Here is a 15,629-nt window from a genome sequence, read left to right as displayed (position 1 = left end):
TGTGCATTAACACATTTTTTAGTAATTTTAGTAATTTTTTAGTAATTTTTTAGTAACATTTTAGTATTTTTTTGTAAAATTTTAGTAATTTTTTTGTATTTTTTGTAAATTTTTGTAGTTTTTTTGTAAATTTTAGTAAAATGCTAGTAAATTTTTTGTAAGATTTTTGTAATTTTTTTGTACATTTTTAGTCATTTAAAAATTACATAGCAGTGCCTGGGTCGAAACTCTGACCGCGGTCCGCCAGTAGGTGATCCCTGCTTTAGCAGTTCCCCTGTTTGCTTTCTTGTTTTTTTTTTTGGTCAACTAATACAGTATATGCTTTTTCTTAACCGACCAATCAAATATTTGCCAAGATATTACAGGTGGTGGTTTAAAAATGGACATTTTCTGTTTAGAACGCTTGAGGGGAAACATTCGCCAAACTGAATAGAAAAATTGGAAATAGCCAAAAAAAAAAAAAAAAAGAACGGTAATCAGAGAAGGGGCTGACACACAAAGACATTGACAAGAAAACTGTGGCCAGCAGCTCATGAGAAACCAGCATTGTCAGGCCAGCTATGCATGCTTTGAAGAAATTTTGCATGGTTTTTTTCTATAAAACAATGAATAGGTGAACGACGCAAAACATTAAAAAGTAATCAAACCCCAACAACAACCATTCCAAACCCAAGGACATTCATTATCATCAGATGCAACGAAGTCTTTCAAATGTATTGCTACCATTTTTAAAAAATCCAGTCCTATTTACTTTTACAGATTCAGTTAAACCAAAAAAGCCAACAACTGGCATGGTTCGTACCACGGCTTCATACATATCCTCAAGTAGGGTCAATCGTGTTAATGCACCACGCTTACTATCAAGCAAATCCACATCTGTAGCCTATATTATTATGCAAACGTTTAGTACAATGCCATAACATAACATCAAACGTTTGCTGCATAGTTTACAAACTTAAGCATATTTTGTACCTGGTTTCAAGCTTTAATACACTGACAGATACTATAAGCTGTAAGTCCTGCTTACAGTGTGAGCCACAACATCTCAGAGTCACACACACACAAAAAACATTCACAATTGCCAAACAAAACCCACCATGAAGGGACAAAAACAAGGTCAGTTACTCGTCTGTTATATTAGTAAGTGGCGAGACAGCGAGGTATGCAGGTTAGAGAGGCAAATGGAAGAAAAGAATGATTACGCCTCATTGTAACATGGACGTTGTGTTGTTCTTTGATAAGTCAGTTACTGTTTCAACATGACGAGGATGGAGCAGAATCAGTGTTAGACAAAGTGTTCTTTGTTCAGAACTCCAGATGACACTTGGGTAATGGAGTAATTCCAGAGTTCCCAGCACACCAATGAAAATAAAATACTCCATTAGGTTATAATAACAATGCATCGCAGATGACACTATTCTGTACATGTATACACTTACGGTAATCATGTGGTAGCCTACCTTGCTCAAGAGGACCAAAATGCTCTGCAGCAGGTGAAGGAGGAGGCGACGGAGGTAAATTGGTGGTGTCTTCAACTATGCAAGAAAATGTAGAAAAAAGAATGAGAGAGGTGTCACATGCATCATGTCTGATCATGTTTCTTTCTAATCTAGTCAAATCATCCCTATCACTGGCCACAACATTAAGTATATACAGTCATGTGTCGTTTGTACATCCCAAATGGTGAAAAAGTGTCAAAACACCCCCCCCAACTGACAAATACAGCACCTGGTAGTACTACTATTAAAGCCCAATGGGTTAAGGAATCACGGTACAGTATTTGTTACAGTAGAAGGGCAAAGGATAGTGATGGAAAACTAATGACTCAGTGAATTCCTTCCAGTGAAAGGACCTGTGAGTCAGTGAAACTCATGAGACAGTGAAACTAGAATCATTGTCCAGTTGAGTTGAGTAAAGGAAACTCAAGCCGTCGTCTTTTTCCGCGAAATTCGACTCAGTGACTCTCGAAACTCGAGTCTTTACCAACCTGTGAGTCAGTGAATCTCGAGTTTTCTTTTAGTATCCGTAAGTCAGTGAAACCCGAATCTTTACCAACCTGTGAGTCAGTGAAACTCGAGTCTTTACCAACCTGTGAGTCAGTGAATCTCGAGTTTTCTTTGAGTATCCGTAAGTCAGTGAAACTCGAGTCTTTACCAACCTGTGAGTCAGTGAATCTCGAGTTTTCTTTGAGTATCCGTAAGTCAGTGAAACTCAAGTCTCTATTAACCCTTATGTGAGTAAAACGTGATTCAGCTAAAATTTAGTCTTCATCCACCTGTGAGTCAGCAGAACTCGCAAAACTCGAGTCTTGTCAACCTGTAAGTCAGTCAATCTCAAACCGTGAGTCGGTGAAACTCGAGTTTTCTTTGAACGTCTGAGCCTCTCACTCTGAGCCCCTCTGATTACCGATCCTGGTAATCCGTGAGTGAAATCAGCCGATACCAATACCGATCACACACATGCAGTATAAATATTTAAATGTACTACAAGCTCTATGAGGGGTCACCAAGGTTTTTTTGTTCTTGTGAGAGCTACTTTTACAAAACGAAAATAGCCATGTCATGATTTGCAAGTGTACCTAATGTTGTGCCCAGTGAGTGTTTGGTGCAAGTGTTTGTGTGGTAAACCTGATGGCAGCCTTTGACTCTCCTGTTCGCCCTTTAGCACTGCCACTGCCTCTGCTGTCACTTCCTGCACAATCCTAGCTGACACTTGTTCTGAAGACATAAAAAAAAAACACACACACACACACACAGAAACACAGGATTGTTCTTGAGATTTGTGCACACTGAGTGGTAAAAACACATCTGAGTCTAATCTGAGGCATGTCTGTGAAAACACAGACACAGCAAGATCCGGTGGTGGAATTGAGCTTTTTGGTTCCAGTCAGGGGATAAGCCGGCTGGAAAAAGCGACAGTTTAGAGACCCTGGAAGAACGGCAGCAACATGGAAATACAACATTCCCATTCCAGTGTACAGGCAAATGCCAACTTTGAGGTTCTTGAAATTAGTTCAATAAATTGCATTCTTAGAAACATAATTACTGACCTTGGTACGACGCCTAAGTGAAAATGTCCAAAATTATACTCAATTAACCATTTTTCCCTCCACAGTGCCATGTCAGTCACAAGTGTAATAAAGTCTTAAGTGGGAATGGTGAACTGGTGTGTTAAATCTGGGGTTGTCATTCTCCCACTCTCGTATATTGCTCAGTGGAAGTTCATATCCACAGGTTGTGTGTGTAAAATATACATATGAGTGCTGCCAAAATTGCTGCAAAAGTAAAAGTATTGTAAGGAATCAGCCTGTCAAGCTAACAAAAACAACTATTCAATTTAATGATGAACCTGCACCCTTGAAAAAGTCATTTTGCATTTTCATAGCGCCATAACTAAGGCGTAATATCTGGCACCGGCGGGCATCAGACAGTAACCATAGAATAATGTATGAATGCAGATGCAACAATTTGTTATTATACAGTTTATTATGTAATAATAATTCATGTGTTTTAATAGTAGTACGACCAGAATAAAAACGACTGTTGTTTGATTTGAGTTTTTCCTGCATGGCAACAATGTTTACTGCAAATGATGGTAGCACACACACACACACACACACACAGTTACAGGGACACAATACAATCCACTTTCAAACCCTGATATGAAGCAGTACTAACAGTAACCAAGCAACCTATACAGTATATACGCCAGACAAGATTTTTAACTGCATGACATTGTCTATTTTTTTTTTTATTACAGACATGCAATCTATTGGAAAATGCTCCCATTACATTTTAGTGTGAATTATCAAATTAACCACGTCATAAAATGGTCAAATGGTAATCTCCTTTTTAAAAACGTTAACAAAAATACAACAAATACATCTGTCAAATCTGTTATGAATACATATGTTATTCTGCAATTTAAATATCTTTTAAAGTGCTTAGACAGCTATATTTTGTCAAATTTTATTTTTTGTTAACACATTTTTTTTTCCTTTTCACTAACAATGGACAATTTTGGCAGAACAATATTATGATCTGATATTGGCCTAAAAATGACACATCTGTATTGTTTTTTTTTTCTACGAATAATGATATAGTTTGCACAGTGGAATTATTTCATGATTTCCTTTCATATATTCTCCTTTTGGGTTGTAGTTATACAATATGCAAAGAAAGCGCTGCTTTATATATACAAGTGGGTAGAAAGGTTTCATACTTTTATACATAAGTGTTACGGCGGTGAGAAAGCCAATGTTGAGCATCTCTACCTTTCACAGTTCTTTTTGACTGACCTTTTAACAGACAGAGCATATACTAAGTAGTACACAAAAATATGTTGACACTTACCTACCCCCTGGCCAACAGACTGACAGACTGCTCAATGCCAAATAAGCCCCTCTACTTGCCCGCACGCACACGCAAAACTTTAATTATTGTTATTTATTCTAAATTATTTAAATTATTTGTACAAATTACTGTTTATGCTGTACATTTTTCATATTTGATGTCATCTATGAGAGAGATGATGTCATCTCTATTCTCCACATTTTTATTTTTTATTAGTTTAAAAGCAAATTGGGGTGTGGAAATAATGAACTCTACGAAACACTATTCAATCATGAATGGAGAATTATTAATTTCTTTTTTATTATTATTATTACACAGTGCTATTTTATGGTTCTGTAAATATGCATAATTATGCACAGCACAAAATGAGCCAAAAATGAAAAAAAATAGCTGGATGCATTTAATTAAAAACAAAAGTACTGTTGAGTTGAAACAAATGTTGGTCATTTCAAAAAATATTTTGACAATAAATATCAAACCATGAATTTACTGCATTGTTGCATCACTAATATATGTATAAATATATATATATATATATGTATATATATCGCATATAATATATTGTATATGTTTACATATATTGTATTTTATTTTTATTTTTATTTTTATTTTTATTTTTATTTTTATTTTTATTTTTATTTTTATTTTTATTTTTATTTTTATTTTTATTTTTATTTTTATTTTTATTTTTATTTTTATTTTTATTTTTATTTTTATTTTTATTTTTATTTTTACACGGAAGCCAGGCAACAACATTTCATTGGCAATTTCACTGCTGTGTTATTGTGCAATGACAATAAAGAAAGTCTATGTCTATCTCACAAACAACATGTATACCAGTGTTAAAAATTAACAAAGAGCATAAAAGACACATATTACCTGCAGTGACGACGACAATGCTCCATCTCAAGGCACAGACCACAACTAGGAGCCCGGAATCAACACACAGTGGGAGTGGAGCACACAGACTCACACGTACACACAAAAAAGAGGGTACGGGGAGTGCGATTGGATGCAAAAGCAGCCACCATCAAAAATGTGTAAAGGAAGTTGTTTCCTTGACAACAGACTGGTGGGCCACTGTGACTCTGGTGCCAGTGGTACTCCCAATGCCAGAAACATGGTGTGACGGTGTGATAATAATAAACCAATAAGAAAAGCATCTGTATTGAAAAATAATATGCTAGAACTGATGAAATCGGTAATAACCGGCTGTTGAAATAGTGATCGAAGATTTTTCTATATTTGTTTTGCGCTCATGTAGTGGATAACGACACAAAGAGTCACAATATCTTTCTCTTAGCCTCTTGAAAAAAACTAAACATGGTGAGCTCCAGGCTCAACGTAATGTCAAGGGGAAATTTAGTGCTTCAGAGGTTCTTGTTGTGTCTGAAGAGCTGACTCTGAGAATGCTAAAGGCCAGATGATTATCGAGTGTCAGCGATTTTCTGCAGTTTACTACCGCAAATGCTTGCAGTCACTAGAACGATACATGTCGTAGTAAGGGTATGGGAATTAAAAATCGATGAGTCGATTGATTGTTTACTGAGAATCTTGTTGATTTGGTAAAACCAAGACATTTTGTAGTTACGTCTGTTGCGGCTTTTCCAAATGTATTCCATTAAAAAAAAAAAAAAAAACATTGTTCGTCGCTGTTTCACAGTTGCCTTATTCCACAAGCACAAGCTTATTCCAGAACAAAAGTAGTGATCTTTTTCTTAGTTTAGGTCACTAATAAAGAAAAGTGCAGATTGGCTATAGTTTCCAGTAGCAAAAACTCTTTTGCATCAGAGTTTCTTGGAAAGTACACGGTAGATCATTATAAGCAGCTGGTGTCAAACCTCCCAAAGTGGAATCCATCTATGCTTGCAAGCCAAAAAACTTCCTTCAGATACTTAATAAAAAGGGATCTCTGTTGTTTTAATACTTTAGCTTATTTTTCATCACTTATTTGATCACCTGTTGTTTAAGATATTTGTTGTTTATTTGTTGACAGATAAAGAAGTGCTTAACTGAAATATTTCAAAATGTTTATTATTATTTTTAAGCAAAAATCCCTACATCTATTGTACAAACAGATGCGATTTTAATGTAAAACAATATCATTAAGTACTTAATGAACTTACTTATTAATGAATACTTATACAAGTATAAACATGAATTAATGGATGAATTAATTGTACTCCCACATTTAAAGACAAAGACATGGGTATGCATATCTAAGCTATGCATCATCATTACCATGGAGCAACTTGTAGTACTTTAGTTTAGTTTAGTGGTTGTGTGTACAAATTGTGTGTAATTATAATGTACAAGTAGGTAAGCATTAGTACTACATATATACGTGTGTAGTAATAATAAATATCAACATTTTCAGAGGGTTTGGGCCCTGACAAACCGGTGTATGTGTGTCAGTGGACCTGGGAACATGTATGTGAGTTCATATTATGTCTTATTTCTGTCATATATATCTTATTTTGTATTACAGTATGTCTACTAGGTTACAAGATTAAAGGTGACAATAGCTGTCACTAATAATAAGTGGACCTGACAACACTGATGTGTGCTCATGTGTGTCTATATTATGTCTTATTTTCTGTCATAATGTGTACTGTAATACACTTAAAATGTAAGGTAATACAAGTAGAAGGGTGACTATAGGGTTGTTGTTTCATATCTGGAAGGCTCTAATAATGTTACAAAATGCATTTAGAAGTTCTAAACAGGTTTTCTATGATCTAACTATGAAAATATTCTATTTATAAAAAAGGAATTCACTTCTTTTCATGGTTGGGTCTGGGTAAAAAGAACAAAGGCACTCGGAAAACAAATTGATGGGGACCCGTTGTCATAGTAACACCACTGGCGCATCACCGTTTCCCTCTCCAGGGTGTCAGTGATTGTTAGCCGGGCGTTTGAGGGCTAAGGAAACAGACCTAACGTTGTAATTACGGCACACTTAATAACAGCATGCGATTCCGCAAACGACATAGCGTGCTGCCAACCCACGCGTCACAACAGCATTACAATTACGACGCGTACATCAATTTAATGCTGTGGTTAGCGAGCATTTTTTCATTTTAAATACTAGTGAAAACATGTTAATATTTATCTATCATTTGCATTCCGCATAGAGTTACATAATTATCCAAATAAATTATTAAAACAAGCTTCAAAGCAACTACTATTTCCACGGAGATAGACAGATTAACATCAACTACCATTAACAACATCAGAATTCTTAATAGCTGTTTACAGTGTGACTGCAAGTTATGCTGGGTGGACTGTCAGTGGGCTCGAGACCATGCCCTGTAGACTGTACATTTTTGTTGTTAGCACTTTTCATTCACTGATTTATTCATTGTTGCTTATCCTCACCAGGGTTGCGGTTTCCAATTAACGTAACATGCATAATGTGGCAGGAAACCAATGCATAGACAACATGCTAACCACAAGGCCACCGTGCGGCTCTTCGCCCATGTAGTAGTAGAATTGTTGGTGTACAGTCTGCTGCCATCTAACGAGAGGCATGAAAAATACGTCACTACAAAAAGTCCCATGGAACCCAAGCACTTGTTCAATGCATGCACCCAAACACATCCCACACATTACATATGGTCACATGATAGTGTTGGTAAAGATTCAAACAACTCATCTACTAAGAATGAAAAAAAACATACCTGCAGTTATGGCGTGAGCACCCGTTAGCTCCCCATTGAAGCCATTCTCCCTCGCAGAGAAGGGGACAGAGGTCGCATGGGTCCCAGCCGTCTGGCAAGTCCTGTACGAGGAAGAGGAGAAACCATTGGCTCCATGGGTACCAGTCGGCTCCTGCCCCCCTGATGGGTCCCACTGGGAGGCACTGTCTTCTGGCTGCCGGTCATCTGCCATGCTGGTGGAGCTGGTGGCAGGGGAGGCGGATGTTGATTTGCGTTGGGTTTCTCCTTCTGTGGGGAGGGAGGAGAAGCAGGCGTGGTAACAAATCAGCGTATGATTTAGTGCAAAATTAGCAATTTTTGGACATTTATGGACATTTATGGACATTTATTTGATTTGATTTGATTTGATTTGATTTGATTTGATTTGATTTGATTTGATTTGATTTGATTTGATTTGATTTGATTTGATTTAATTTAATTTAATTTAATTTAATTTAATTTAATTTAATTTAAATTTAATTTAATTTAATTTAATTTAATTTAATTTAATTTAATTTAATTTAATTTAATTTAATTTAATTTAATTTAATTTTATTTTATTTTATTTTATTTTATTTTATTTTATTTTATTTTATTTTATTTTATTTTATTTTATTTTATGTAGCTATTGTTTAAATATATTCTGTTTATGCTGAAGGTCATAGCAGTAGGTTTGTGGCTCTTACCAAACATTTATTGTACTATAGCTTTTCACAAAAGCAAAAAAGGACATTTGGAGAAGCACAGCAGACTGATGAGATGTCGACCGGGGGGTGGGGGGTGGGAGTCAATAACTTCATCTTGAAGGGCACTGCTACATTGAGCATTGGTTACAGTTCTCAAAGAGTCAGTCAGCACTAGGAGCTATGTGATGATTGGATTCTCTGTGGCACAATTTATGAGTCTTGCTCCAGTCTAGTAGGGTTGTACTGCAGCATCACACTATGCTTGGTGCCTCAATGAAGGGGGAGCATGAATTTCACTCTGATTCCCTCTCTATATTTGTCCTCCCCTTTATTAACAGACAGAGCAATTGGGGTGATTTCAAACTCGCACATGCAAATTTGGGTTTTAGTTTTTTGCCCAAATTAGTCCATTTGCCCAGTACTCTATCATTCCACAGAATGAAGTACCCAAACGCAGCACCCTACACACACGTTTTTATTGAGTGCAACTCCTAAATAAACGACTATGATTGCAAAGAATTTTGTGGGTGCCAGGAATTTGAATGAGAAGCTGAGAAATACTATAGAATTCACAAAAGAAGTCATCACAAAGTATGAACGTGGTATCCGTGTGGCCGATCTGGACAAAATACACGGCTGATTCCAAACCACCATTCACACTCACATTCATACCTATAGACAATTTGAAGTCGCCAATTAAACTAGCATGTTTTTGGAATGTGTGATGAAACCGGAGTACCCGGAGAAAACCCACGCATGCACGGGTAGAACATGCAAACTCCACACAGAGATGGCCGAGGGTGGAATTGAACGCCGGTCTCCTAGCTGTGAGGCCTGCGCGCTAACCACTCGTCCACCGTGAAACCCAAATTTATTATATAAAATTGTTTTTCATTATTTTTTCCATCTAAAGCTATAATTAGTAGTTATGAAATACAGTACATTGTGGTGAATATTAATAAAGTAAACTGAAGTACCACTGTATAAGGAAACCTGGTCAATGTAAATGGTACGTTTACTGGCGGCATGGCTCAGTTGGAAGACTTTCCCAACCTGAAGGTTGCGGGTTTGCTGTTTCCGTGATAATGTCGAAGTATCCTTGGGCAAGATACTGAACGCCTAGTTGCTCCTGATGCTGCGTCATTAGTAGGTAAATGCGCTAACAGTGCCTTGGAAGTGGAAAAGCCCAATACAAGTGGAAGACCATTTACCATGAAAAAAAGGCTAATTTAATTCCATGTTATGTTTACTGGCAACTAACGTCCCATTGACATATTTGTACCTGGAGATAATTTTTGCCAAAACCCATGAATGCATGCACAAATCCCACCAGAGAAAACAATCTATGCACCTTATCCTGTCAAGATACCTTGATACCTTGTTTTTTCGTGATATTTTAATGTTTTGGTCAACTTCAGAGCTTCCCAATGATTAATGAAGTGCACGGCCCCCAGCATGCCCAACTTTGATCCCAAAGGACTAAATGAAAGGTAAAAACCCAACAGCCAAATGAACATGAATGTGAGGAAAACTGACTTTATATCACAGTCTGAAGAAGTGAACTCCAAACTGTCCATGTATCCATCAGAGAATGAATGTGTTGAATATTTAATTAGTGTACATAAGCTCCTTTGGTCGGGATTCGATGGAGCTTTGCATGAGTCAGCTCCAAACGGATATGAGAATGACAGCCCGATAGAGACTCTGCAAGACTCTTTCACTCGAGAGAACCTTGCAGTATATTTTGTGAGTGACTTCTTCACTGCCACAGCTATTCTTTCACTGCCGTGACCCCTGCTTGGGTCTTATCGGAACGGCACTTTTATTTATTCAAAGTCGTAAAATATTTAACCAGTGTAGTCACCCTGTCTTCCTCCTGCCTGTCTGGTGATGGAGGTCACTCTGAGTTCTCTGGCTGGCCTCCACCTCCCACAAGATCATCATCAGTGGTAGATTGGTTGGTGAAATTGCCACCTATTTGACCTGTATATTTTTGATTGGGAATACATAGACCTATAAAACTGCATCACCAGGTGTGTTAAAGTGTCAAAGTCATCAATCATCAACATAGGTTACAAACTATGTAATACACTCATATTGCATCACTATAAATACTTGCTGTTCTACAATAAATCCATGAAGATGAGCTCATCATAGGAATCTACTGTGTTGGTCGTGTTCTCCTGGTGCTATGAGTAGTAGTACTACTCGTCCATGTGGAAGACTTGGTGTATTACTTGGTGTAATGTTATTGATTTAATGTGGCTGAAGTTCAGCTATGAGTCCATATTATTACATTATATATTATTATTATATATTACCCCTACATTTCTAACCTGATGATTAGGTTTCAGAGCGAGAGTTTCAAGGTGACTAATAACACACAAATTGTTTTGCATCCAAACATTGATCTATTCGACACAGTGACAAATCGAACTGAGAGTCTTCTGCATTGAACAATGGGGTCCCAGGATTGACTCCTGTGGAACCCCACAGGTCATATTACCATATGGAGTATCCCCTCTCTTCCAGATAGGATTGAACCAGTATAGAGCAATACCAGAGATTCCCATCCAGTTTTCTAACCTCTGAAATAAGACCACGTGGTCAACTGTGCCCAAGGCAGCGCTCATTTCTACCAGAACTATAGCCGAGACTTTACCTGCACCTGTGTTCAGATGGATATCATTTGTCACCTTGATCAGAGTTGTCTCTAAAACCTGATAGGAAAGTATCAAACATAATGCTAGACGGGAGAAATTCACTAAGATGTTGGTATAAATCATTTTCCCAATATATAATATATATATATGATATATATTCCCCAATATATTCCCCAGTATATAAAACTTTTCCAAGAAAGACAGGTTGGCCGATAGTTATTTAGTAGTAGTAGGACTTTTTATGTTTTTTCTATTTTTCTGACCTATAACCAGTCTTGAAGCAGTCATGATGTGCTATATATATCACTATATTGACAGTTACTATGGTACCCATTATGTCATTGTATGGTCATATCACCTCATACTTCGGTACGAGGTGCATTATTTTAAAAACAAAAACAAAAAAAACCTTAAACTGTATTATGGAAAGCAGGAAGTGAACAAATGTAACAGTTACTGATTGTAAAAGTACCAGGTGGAGGGGTAGGATTTAATAAGCTTTGCTTCTTCCTACTCCTTTTGGACATGTGGAACTGTGAACTGATTATGTGATGCATTCAATTGTAATCTGATGCATGTTCAAATGAAATAAAACCATTACCATTACCATATAAATGTTGTGTAAACAATGCCAAAGCGTCTGATATTGAGCTTTACGTATTTGGATGTGAGCCCTGAAAGACGTTTTAGATGGCTCTACGCAGAGTTTTTTCTAATACCAAGTTCTACTGACATCATTATATGAGCTGCAGATTACAGAAAGTCCTTGGAAACACTACTGGAATCTGGAAGATCTCGAAAGCTTTCTGTGAGGGTTATGTGTAGCTACACTATAGGAGTCACTACAGATCTCCTTTAATGACAGCAGTTTGGAAACCTTTGGAAAAGTTCCAGTCTGAAGTGAGATATCAACTCGATGAGTCAGCACAGACTTAAAAAATCTAGTGGTTAACTCATGAAGGCTCATCAAGGTTGTATATGTACTTTGCATTCCCTTTTGAGAATTGTGTTTAATGCATAATCACAGCTTCTTTTTCTTTCAAACTATACACTATTACAGTATTTTTCATCTTTTTCATCTCCCAGCACAATGTACATATACAGTGAAGAAAATAAGTATTTGAACACCCTGCTATTTTGCTATTTCTCCCACTTAGAAATCATGGAGGGGTCTGAAATTTTCATCGTAGGTGCATGTCCACTGTGAGAGAGATAAACTAAAAAGAAAAATCCAGAAATCACAATGCATGATTTTTTAACAATTTATTTGTGTGATACAGCTGCAAATAAGTATTTGAACACCTGTGTATCATCTAGAATTCTGACCCTGAAAGACCTGTTAGTCTGCCCATTAGAAGTCCACCTGCACTCCATGTATCATCCTGAATCAGATGCACCTGTTTGAGGTCGTTAGCTGCATAAAGACACCTGTCCACCCCATACAATCAGTAAGACTTTAACTTGTAACATGGCGAAGACCAAAGAGCTGTCCAAAGACACCAGAGACAAAATTGTACACCTCCACAAGGCTGGAAAGGGCTACGGAGCAATTACCAAGCAGCTTGGTGAAAAAAGGTCCACTGTTGGAGCTATCATTAGAAAATGGAAGAAGCTAAACATGACGGTCAATCTCAATCGGAGTGGAGCCCCATGCAAGATATCACCTCGTGGGGTCTCAATGATTCTAAGAAAGGTGAGGAATCAGCCCAGAACTACACGACAGGACTTGGTCAATGACCTGAAAAGAGCTGGGACCACCGTTTCCAAGGTTACTGTAGGTAATACACTAAGACGTCATGATGTGAAATCATGCATGGCACGAAAGGTTCCCCTGCTTAAACCAGCACATGTCAAGGCCCGTCTTAAGTTTGCATATGACCATTTGGATGATACAGAGGAGTCATGGGAGAAAGTTTTATGGTCAGATGAGACCAAAATAGAACTTTTTGGTCATAATTCCAATAAGCGTGTTTGGAGGAAGAAGAATGAAGAGTACAATCCGAAGAACACCATCCCTACTGTGAAGCATGGGGGTGGTAGCATCATGCTTTGGGGGTGTTTTTCTGCACATGGGACAGGACGAGTGCACTGCATTAAAGAGAGGATGACTGGGGCCGTGTATTGTGAGATTTTGGGGAACAACCTCCTTCCCTCTGTCAGAGCATTGAAGATGGGTCGTGGCTGGGTCTTCCAACACGACAACGACCCGAAGCACACAGCCAGGAAAACCAAGGAGTGGCTCCGTAAGAAGCATATCAAGGTTCTAGCATGGCCCAGCCAGTCTCCAGACCTGAACCCAATCGAAAATCTTTGGAGGGAGCTCAAACTCCGTGTTTCTCAGCGACAGCCCAGAAACCTGACTGATCTAGAGAAGATCTGTGTGGAGGAGTGGGCCAAGATCCCTCCTGCAGTGTGTGCAAACCTGGTGAAAAACTACAGGAAACGTTTGACCTCTGTAATAGCAAACAAAGGCTACTGTACCAAATATTAACATTCATTTTCTCAGGTGTTCAAATACTTATTAGCAGCTGTATCACACAAATAAATTGTTAAAAAAATCATGCATTGTGATTTCTGGATTTTTCTTTTTAGTTTATCTCTCTCACAGTGGACATGCACCTACGATGAAAATTTCAGACCCCTCCATGATTTCTAAGTGGGAGAAATAGCAAAATAGCAGGGTGTTCAAATACTTATTTTCTTCACTGTATGTATATGCCCTTGACCATTCAATGTATGAGTGATGTAGACAAGAACGACTATTGCAGCGTCTCTCGCCATGTTGCAGCATGAGCCACATCAGAAGTGTTACACATTCACAGGAAGAAGGCTGACTGCTTTGCTCTTTTCACCTGCTGGATGAAAGGCACACTGACAATGCTTCTTCTTTGACTGACTCAGCAGCCGTGCACTGCCTTTGACAGCATTTTCAGACTAAGCTCTGAAACAGAATAAAGTATATTTTACATATTTAATATAAAATTCATTCATATATTGATAACTTCAATAATGGAAGACATTTTCTTTACTCTGGCCACAAAAATATTTCTTTTCCGCAAGTCACTTATTTTTTTGTGAAATTATTTTTTTTTTTATCAAAAAATGACCCTTTTTCGGCGGCACGGTGGTTGAGTGGTTAGCGCACAGACCTCACAGCTAGGAGACCAGGGTTCAATTCCGCCCTTGGCCATCACTGTGCGGAGTTTGCATGTTCTCCCCGTGCATGCGTGGGTTTTCTCTGTGTACTCCGGTTTCCTCCCACATTCCAAAAACATGCTAGGTTAATTGGCGACTCCAAATTGTCCATAGGTATGAATGTGAGTGTGAATGGTTGTTTGTCTATATGTCCCCCCTTGCAGGAAGACAGCTGGGATACGCTCCAGCATGCCCATGACCCTTGTGAAGATAAGCGGTAGAAAAAATGAATGAACAAATTTTGTACTCCTATTCATGACACAAAAACAGATTACATGTCCCGTGAGGTGGTCCACATGATGATGCACATTGTGGCCTCTGATGTGCAGTCCGATGGGCCCTGCGCATTTAAAGGCAATGAGAGCCATTCGTTTGATTGGTTAAGATGACACTGTTAAACCCTCTGATGCCTTCCTTCCTCTCTCTTTGCCACATACACCAGAGGGACGGACGGAGGTGTGGGGGTGCGCCAAAATCACATGTTTGTCTATATGTGCCTTGTGATTGGCTGGCAACCAGTCCAGGGTGTACCAGCTGGGATAGCTCCAGCACCCCCGCGACCCTCGTGAGGAAAAGCGGTAGAAAATGAATGAATGAATGAATGAATGACCCTTTTTCTACAGAAAAAAACATGTCATATACCTTAAGTTATTATTAAGTTATAATTAATAAATCACTGTTTTGTACAGCCTATTATTACTACAGCCTATTATTGGCCAAAAAAACACAGCTATTTAAGCACACTTGACATATTTGCACAAAAATTGTTAAATTAACTAATATACAAACATAAGAAGATGCATTCAAAGACATGGCCGTAGTATGTTACACTCACCCCTAGGTGTCAGCGATGTTACTTTAATGTTTAATGCGAGACACACAGGCACTATACTTGATCGCCGGAACAACTTGCTTTGATTGGAGATTTGAATCCCGAGTAAAAATCCCTAATTTGATGAATTTGATCACATCCCTAAATAGGCCACTTCGTGTCTGACACTCGGACAATTAGGAGTCACAAATTAACCGAACATG

General features: G+C 38.0%; 1 protein-coding gene across 3 annotated transcripts in view; it reads right to left on the bottom strand.

The window, feature by feature from the left end:
- The window catches only part of map2 (microtubule-associated protein 2), a 73,091-nt gene that overhangs the window by 31,442 nt on the left and 26,020 nt on the right, over positions 1-15,629 (bottom strand). For 2 of the 3 annotated variants that reach the window (XM_058081166.1, XM_058081165.1), the window contains exons 4-6: positions 8,033-8,299; positions 2,628-2,717; positions 1,461-1,535 (exon numbers count right to left, since the gene is read on the bottom strand). In XM_058081166.1, the coding sequence (XP_057937149.1) occupies positions 1,461-1,535; positions 2,628-2,717; positions 8,033-8,243 (376 nt within the window). In that variant the 5' untranslated portion in view covers positions 8,244-8,299. Of the gene's footprint in view, positions 1-1,460; positions 1,536-2,627; positions 2,718-8,032; positions 8,300-15,629 lie in introns of those variants that run through there. The other variant, XM_058081167.1, reaches the window with a different exon arrangement.

This window comes from Doryrhamphus excisus, chromosome 9 (genome assembly GCF_030265055.1).
Source record: "Doryrhamphus excisus isolate RoL2022-K1 chromosome 9, RoL_Dexc_1.0, whole genome shotgun sequence".
NCBI lineage: Eukaryota > Metazoa > Chordata > Actinopteri > Syngnathiformes > Syngnathidae > Doryrhamphus > Doryrhamphus excisus.
This window is presented reverse-complemented; position numbering and strand designations above follow the sequence as displayed.